Source organism: Impatiens glandulifera, chromosome 4 (assembly GCF_907164915.1).
Source record: "Impatiens glandulifera chromosome 4, dImpGla2.1, whole genome shotgun sequence".
In the NCBI taxonomy this organism is placed as follows: Eukaryota; Viridiplantae; Streptophyta; class Magnoliopsida; order Ericales; family Balsaminaceae; genus Impatiens; species Impatiens glandulifera.
This window is the reverse complement of record NC_061865.1, coordinates 15,634,577-15,643,656: the sequence shown is the minus strand read 5'-3', so window position 1 is coordinate 15,643,656 and position 9,080 is coordinate 15,634,577. Positions and strand designations below refer to the sequence as shown.

Here is a 9,080-nt window from a genome sequence, read left to right as displayed (position 1 = left end):
CTCAAGCACCAAAGGTGGATCATAAAAATCTGATTCTTGGACGGGTTCTTGAACGCTTTCTTGAACTTCTTGATGATTAAACGGGGCCATGAACAATCTGGATTTGCACCTATAATTGAGCTCCCATTTTGTGCTCGGCCAGACCGTGTTATCAATGCATGGTTTGGGCAGCAGCGGCGGTTTGACATTGTACAAGGGCCTGCGACCGAATCGCAGCAAGAGATCTTTCTTGAATTTATGTCACGTCAATGCTTCCATATGGTTGCGATTCCGTAAATATGATTCATGCCACGTTCTTGCATCTTTTGAGAAGTGAGTGCGGACAATGTCCAGCTTTGTGGCATCATTCGTCTTGCTTTCCCTAAAGATTTGCTCGGCAAATAAGAGACAGCCCTCCAAATCAGTCCCATCAAATTCAGGAATATCAATATTTGTGAGCCGGGTTGGAGAAAGGTAGCAAGAAGCAATATTATAGGGTCGGGTGCCGGGATCTTGGCCATTATTAAACGCACCTTTTTCAATGGCTGTCAAGCTTTTTCCAGCAGCATACCTTCTGTTCATATTTGGCAGAAAAGCATTGTGCAAGGCAGCCTGTTCGGTCATATGTTGTTGTAGGGCAGCATTCATGGAGGCATATTGTTGGGTCAGCCCTTCGAGTAGAGTCTTAAGATCATCCATCTTTGCTGCTATCTGGTTTCTTTCATTTGAGAATCGTCTTGCTCTGATACCAAGAATGTTACGACTTGTTTCGTAAGATGTGTTTTGGGTTCAAGAATCACGTTCTTGATCTATAAGACCGATGGAAATTCTACAATCAAAGGGCAGCGGAAGGTTTTCGATAGAGAATTTGGGGGGAAGGGATAGAAGAATCAAGGGTGCGAAGAGAATTACTGTTGGTCTATACCAAACAGTCCATAATAATAATAATAGACGAATAGGGGCGAAGTCACATCTTCATCATTTTATTCATGGGTCCTTGGGGAAGAAAGATCATCCTTATATAGGTGATGTCTTGCCCCAAAATATTCGGTTACAACAATAACTAGAAAATAACAGAATTTGGTTTGTAAAGTAGAAAAGGAAAGTAAAACAAAATAATAAAACAACAAAACAGAAATCTGGCCCATTGCACCATAGGACCGAGACCGGGTGCCGAGAAAGGTTGCTGGAATTTATTCTAGGACCGAGGCCTTGATTTTAGACCCTAACAGAATATCATAAAATACAACTTAAAAAAGCACAAATCCAATGGCCCTATCGATATCCTTCACTATAGAAAAATGAGATTGAGAAATTAATCGAAGAATGTTGGACAAAAGCATTATATGAGATAGTAATATCGTATATTCCTCACTACTGGTGTTAAGTGCAGAAAAAATATCATTTCTTGGCGGATGTCCGTTGATTATAGAAAATTGAACTTGAAAACAACACAATACAAATATCCAATACCTTTGGTTGAAGATTTACTCGATGAATTTCATGGAAATTCATTCTTCTTCAAGCTCGATTGTTACAATCGGTCTATCAACAAATACGCATGAAACAAGAATATATTCAAAATACATTATCATTTCAGTCACTTATCTCTTATACGAGATTCAAAGGGAGTAAATTATGATATTTTGATTATTAAATTAAAATTTTAAAATAATAGTTTACCTAAATTTGATTAAACATTTCCTTAAATTAATTAATTATTAACATAAAATATATCTTCGCGTAAAATATTTAATACACCGAATTTTATTTTTTCAAGCGTTACAATAAATTTTAGTTTATTAAAAAAGTATGCTCTAAAGCACACAATTACTATGGTAATTATTTTTTTGGCTAAAACTTGCACTAATGACTTGTTAGTAATCTTACTAAAGAAAATAGTTAATATTTTGTTAGTCTATTAACTTAAAAGATGTGAATGTCTCAAGTGAACAGTACAAGACAAATTCAAATAATTGGTCAGGTCGATTGAATCTAACTGAATCTGTTCTTAAAATTAAAAGGAAAGAAATGGTTTGGAGAATCCGAAATAGAAAAGATAAATTGAGTAATGTCATTACAGCATATATTCAAAATATACAATTTTTTTTTTTTGTTTTTGGCAAAGCTTAAGTTTAATCAACAACTTTATCTCATAACATTTTCACAATTTATAAAAAAAATATATAATTGAATTATAAATTATTTTCAAACAAAAAAAAAACAAATAATCTTATTATACATACAATATATTATGAAAAGACAGGTAATTAATACAATAACTTGTAGCAGGCCTAGTGTATGTAAGATGATGATGAGTAAGAGGAACCGAGGAAACTATTAAGTATTAAGAAGACATGCATGGATGGAGAAAGTAGGGTTTTCCAAGTCGAACTGATAATGGTAGAACAAGCAAATCTTCATCAAAGCTCACATCTTTCCCTTCAAGTTTTCTTCTTCTTCAGTTCTTCATAGCTCAAGCTCCGTCCACCGGTCTACCGATCATTTTGATCTATTTACTGAGTGAGTTTCTGGAAACCATTCTATATAAAGCATTGTTTCTTTTTCTCAACTGTTTGTCTCAATCTCATAGTCACTGTTATAGCGTTATGTTAGTAAAGAAACAAACTGCTCTTATTATAGGTAATCATGACTTCGTCTGAGAAGGTATCAGCACTCGTGGGTTTGAAGAGAACCTGTGTTAGTAAAATAAAACTTATTAATCTTGCGTGGAATGATCTTGAAGAAAATTTAGATTATTCAGAAAAGGCATTTGATGAAGCTATAATTGATCTCCGGACAAGAGAAGATGGTTTGAATAAGACCCGTAAGTCCATTGAAGAAAGTAAGGAAGAAGTTGAGTTGTTAAGGAAGTCGGTGGATTCCCGTTTGGATAAATTGCTGCAGAGGGAGAAGCAAGCTGACGATTTGGATCTTAAGGAGAGAGTACTTAATGATCGCTTCAAAAGGCTTGATGAGATCCAAAAACTGCATGAGGAGTCAGGAGAGGCAAACAAAATCAGAGGTAAAGAACTTGATTCTCTTGAAGCCTCCTTCAATCGATCTCTTAAGGAATTCCATTTGAAAGAGAAGTATTTTAAGTTGGACAAGGAAATGTTAGATCTGCAAATGAAAGAGCTTGGACTTAAACAAGAGGAACTTGAGGAGAAGTTGAAAGAAATTGACAGGACTCGAGAATCTGTAGAACACCATGCTAAGGAAGTTGAAATGGAAAGGAATCGTCTTCATGAACAAAGGAGGGATCTTGAGTTAAAAGAGCAACAGTTGACTTCACATATCACAGTTGAGAAAGTGAAAGAGAACATGACAGAACTTGCCAATTTAGATAACAGTACTACTGCAGAGGAGGAACTAATCGCCTTGCAAACTGTTATCAAATGCATTGTTGATCGAGGACATCAATTATTGTTTCCAGTCAAGCCCCTTATGGAACGAGTTTCCAAGTTGCTACAGAAAAAGACTGGTGAGAAAAAACGCCCTGCATCTTTCCCTGATTCAAACTCGGAATCTCACAGGGTCAAGAAAGATTGCAGTGATGTCTCCATTCATGTAAATCCCTTTATCCCTTCATCTTCAGTTGATGATCTTAATCATTTGAAAAAACTGAAACAATGTGTTATAGGCTTAATACCAACTATATTAACTATCAAACAAAACATAAATGTGTACTTAACCATGCCATTTAGTGTTTTGTATAGTTTTAGCTTTTAAGGTATTATCACTTTGAATCTCTCTTATGGTAGTTTATAACTGATTTTAAGTTATTTCTGTTTTCATTAATGGATGACAGAAGAACTAACTTAGTTCATGATATAACTTTAGTGTAGTGTTTTCTCATCTTGGCATATTGACAATCATATTGACAACGAAGTTCTGTTTGTAACTGACAATATTCTGTTTTGTTAATATTCAGGAAACAAACAACCAAATCGTTGCGATCACTTTATCCAAAAATTCATCCGATAAATCTGGAAGGTAACGAGTTTCATTAATACTGTGTTTCTAATATTTCAAGTTGATAATGATAAAGTAGTGTGAGGTTCTGTATTACAGAACTAGTATTTCAACTTGTCTACTTTATTTCTTAGCTGATAGGTATTAGCTAATTGCAAACAATATGTCTCAACATTTTTAGTCTTAATCAAATAATTTGTATATGTTGCCATGTGAAGCCTGCACTTCACAAAATAATCTGAGAAGCTATGTTTAAAACTGTCATTATTTATATTTTTTTTATAGAGTTTTAAAGAAGCAATATCAAAAGAGAAAGAAGAAGTCTACTTGTATCAAGAATGAATCATCGACAGATTCCTAAAGCCTTATCTCTCATAGCAACAGGGCTGGGCACAAAAAGATTTGGCAACATAAGATTCAGCCTGAATAATCGGGGCGATGTTCTATTGTTTCATCTTTTTGGTAGAATATTTTACATTTGCTAACTATCGCTATTCCTTTTCTCTTGCATTTATTCTATCTTAGGAAATCACTTGAATGACATTCTACTCAAAGAATGCCATTTGAAAATAGAATCATGTTACCCCAAGTCTTATCTCAAGGGAACTCAAAGTCTGAACTCACAGTTGGATTCCCCACTTCAATGAGTAGTATTTCTCTTTTTGTCTCTACTTTTTATCATCTTTCTCTTTTCTCTTTATGTCTGTTTAACCTTTTATGTCCTGAAATACTTGTTGTCTAATTATCTGGAGTGCCTTATTCTCCTTCATGTTTAGTTTTCATACAAATCTCATATTGATTTTTGTCCCTATAGGTTCATCCTTTCATTTTCTTTATATAGTTTGGTTCATTAAGATTCGAATTTCGAACTCATTATCTTGACAAATGAGTTTTGCACTATATTATTGAACTAAATGTGTTTTCTCATCCAACATCTCATAAAAGCTTCTATCAAGAAGACAAATTTAGTAAGTAATGAATAGACATGTAATAATATTCATGATGAATTAATGTGGGTAACCCTTATCAAAGTATAATGTTGGTCATGAAAATCAGGGGTCAATTCAAACAAATTTTTTTTGACCCACCAAATTAGAAAGATAATTTTAGTTTATAAACTTTAACAAAAAAAAAAATATATAATATATACATAAGGTAAATATATAATCATAAAATCTATTAGATAATTTTTTTTTATAATATATAAATAAAAAATATTAATATATATAATTAAGAGAAAATTATAATAATTGAGTCATAATATATATTTATTAATGCCAGCATGAAGTTTAGAGAAATATTTTGGTTTTGTTTATATTTTTTTATTTTACTTCTTATATTTTAGATTATATTAAAATTATATAATAATTTTGTATTAAAATTAATTTAATCTAGTTCAACAAATATTATATTAATATATATTATACTAAAAAGACTAACCATAGCCGACCCTATCCTTAAACAGTAATTCAACTCCAACCCAAAAACCCATTTTTAAACTCAAAAAATATTCTAAGAATATTCCATTTTATACAAACTTTTTATAATTTTCAATAACTATTCATATATTTATCAACTTTACAAATTAAACCTCAGTACTTTTTAAACGAGAAAATGATTCTAATTATCAGATTATTAATCATATTTGTATTGATTATCGTTAATTTTTTTTATCTATGTTGTGTTTTTAATTATTGTGTAAAATGTAATTTTTATTTTTAAGTATTGTAAGTGATGTATTTTTAATTATGGCAAGATATGTAATTTTTATTTTTAAATATTTTAAAAAAATATAATTATTGTAACTGGTTATTTTTTAGTTTTTTTATCAATATTATTTATTATTATAAATTTATGATATATAAAAAAAATATTAATATAAATATATAAGATAAAACAACAAATTAAACATATAAATAAATTATATACAAAATTAAATATAAAATTTAATTAAATAAAAAATTAAAGAACCAAAATCAATGTTAAGAATAAAGGATATAAAAAAGTTAAATATCCAAATCAAAACATTAATAAACTTTAGGGTTTTTTTTCTGAATTTTCAAGTCAATTATGCGTGTAATGAATAGTGTAAACCCATATTTGGATTTTTTTGAAGAGAGAAATGGTGGATTCGCATTTTGGGTTTAAGTTTGGTGTTGGATTGGAAGAAAAAATAGGTTTGGGTATGTGAATGCAGTCCCATTGGAGATGCTCTAAGATATGATGTTATGTCGATAACTCTTGTTAGAGCATAATGTGTCACCCCTCCACAATGTATAATGTGTCCATGTTCATTATATAAATTTTTTCGGAAAATGTCAGCATGAGTAAAAAACTCAACCTCCTCTTCTAGCTTAACAACTCAACCTCCTCTTCTAACTTAACAATAATAAGATTTGAATATTCTTGGGTCATAAAACAATGAAAATTATGTGATATACTCACAAAGTTAATACATTTTTCCAAAATTATTTAATGAAGGTAAATGATTGAGTTTAATTTTGAATGGAAGAAGAAAAAATGGGTTGAAAAAGAAGAAGTAAATGACAAAACAAAGCCCTTGACATGTGATTGCTGATGGAGAAAGAGAAAGCGGAAAAGAAGAGAACGAGCAATACTAAATCATGTCGGAGGAAAAGGGGAAAGAGTGAAAGAAGATCTGATTATTGAATCGTCCGGTTCATAAAAAAAAAGGTGTGGAGATTTCTAGGGTAATATTTGTTCTCCTTCCTTCTATATAATTAGATTAGGGATGGAAAAGATGGCAAGATTTTAGGGTTTTAAACTATATGTTTTTTGAGTAAGAGTCTACTAGCATAGTCAATTATTTACATTAAAAATTGTTTTCTTTATAATTCTATCTAATTTTGGTTAATATTTCTAGTGTTAATTTAGATTTCTGTAATGGATATGAAGCCAAAACAAATACAAGGGGAAGGGAAAAACTAAAAAATCATCTTAATTGAGTTCGTGAAGGTGTTCTTGGCTTGGTGTCCGACAGAGGAATTCAGATGGGTTTGATTTCTGATTCAGGAAATCGAACCCTACACCCGACCAAGGAATTTTAGCCCCGACCGAGAAATTTGCCACGACCAAGGAATTCCAGCACCTAGCCGAGGATCCTCCGCATCCGACCGAGGGACCAGCGTGCACGATCGAGAATTCCCCGCACTCGACCAAGAAATCCTAGCCTCGACCAAGGATCCCCACATCCGACCTAGAGTCTAGCGCTCGTGATTGAGGGACCAACACCTGCGACCAAGAAAACAACACCTGCAACCAAGGAGACCTGTCTAGGGCCTATTTGTTTAGGATTTTAATTTTAAAATTATTTTTTATAAATTAAAAGCCCCAAATTATTATTTTTAAATCTAAAGAAAAAAATAAAAAACAATTTAAAAATATTTTAAAAAATATATATATTTTAATAAGGGCCTATTTGAATTTATTTTCAAATTATATTGCCTTAAACTGATATGTTTCAAGTACCTTCCTTAATAATCATCGACATCAATAATCATCGACATCAATCGCATGTACTAGCATTTAAGTATTATTCTACAATTTTGAATGCAAAAAAAAGCATATACATGTTAGTAACTAAAAAATAATTGGTTAAAGAAAGCGTAATAATTTTTTTTTCAAAAACTAAGATTTAATGAAGTATAGATCGTTCTTTAACGGGTACGGAGGATATAGTGCGAAAACTCTTTTTCGAGTATCAATAACATCGAGCTTGAAAGAATCTCTAATCAAATATACGTTTGTATACGTATATAAAATATTTTATTAATTTTAAATTAAAAATTAATTTGCGACTTTTTCATCAAATAAATCATCTTTTAAATTAATTATCGTTATAATTAATTTTTAAATGTCAAAATACATTTTGTATAAATCATTTAAATAATATTTTATTAAAAGATTTTCGACGCGCAAACCAGGGCTGGAAATTTTCTCAAACTTCGAGCTTTTTCGGGATAAGGAATTTACGGGGTTACAACAATATACTTTAATTTTTTATCCATACCTTTTATCGTACGAAAAATTTTGGTATAAGAAAATTTATACATTTAACTTATCTTGAATTTAGTATACCTTAATTTAGTTTTGGTATCAATTTTTATCCATACATTTTCTAGTTAAAAGTGTGAGAAACCAAAGCATTTTCTTGTTCCATCACCTCGTTTGTCAATATTGTTTGACTTTTATCACTCTCACTTGTTTAGTAAAGCGGACTCAACTTACGCATTTTTAATATGTGATTTTTTAACCACTAGTAATTCCAAAAACGATTAGAATCTCAATTTTACAATATTTACATACCCCGATTGTATTCTTCCATAAATCAACCCTATTGTCTTCTTTTCATAATATTTTTATAATATACTTCTACCCTGTTTGGGAGTTACACGGGATTTTGGTTTCGAAGTTGTTCTTACTCTTTTTCGAGTTGTGTACTCTTGTGTTTTAGATTTAATTATGTTTTGTATTTAAAATAAACTTGACAACTTATTAGACTTTATTGGGTCTATTCTAAAAAGAAAAAAAAACTTAATAGTGAAATAAAATTAGTTTCATATATAGTAGAATAGAATACATATAAATGACATATATTGAATAATATTATAGTATTATTATTTTTTATTTGTTTTTTAAAAATTATATTTGAATTAGTATCAAATTTACTAAAATAGGCTCGAAAACGAAATAAAATTATTAAATTGGTTGATTCATTGATAATCGTTTAATCTTACTGAAAATTTCATAATATATACGTGAAATATAATTTATAAAATAGAAATTAAATTATAAGTAATGTATAATTTAATTAGTCATTGTTATATATATATATATTTAGTTTATAAATATTATTTTGATAAATATATCGATACCAAAATTTTGAAAATCTATGATATTGAAATATATAGGTATTGGTCCAATACCTTACATTTTTTTTTATCAAAAAAAATCAATATTTTGCTGTAGGATATATTTGATATAACGACAATTTCAGTAATTTTTTCAAGCCTGCCTTATTGGGATAGTCCAGAGTGACAGAACAACACAAGAAAGGTAGTAGTTGGTCGTGGTATTTACTCTGTTGAATGGAGTATCTTTATTAA

General features: G+C 30.3%; 1 protein-coding gene across 1 annotated transcript; it reads left to right on the top strand.

Moving 5' to 3' along the window:
* Nucleotides 1-2,628: 2,628 nt before the first annotated feature.
* LOC124934804 (structural maintenance of chromosomes protein 1A-like) lies at nt 2,629-4,092 on the top strand. The gene is made up of 3 exons (XM_047475306.1): nt 2,629-3,549; nt 3,914-3,975; nt 4,089-4,092. The coding sequence occupies exons 1-3, from the start codon at nt 2,629-2,631 to the stop codon at nt 4,090-4,092; spliced, it is 987 nt and encodes a 328-aa protein (XP_047331262.1).
* Nucleotides 4,093-9,080: the final 4,988 nt, after the last annotated feature.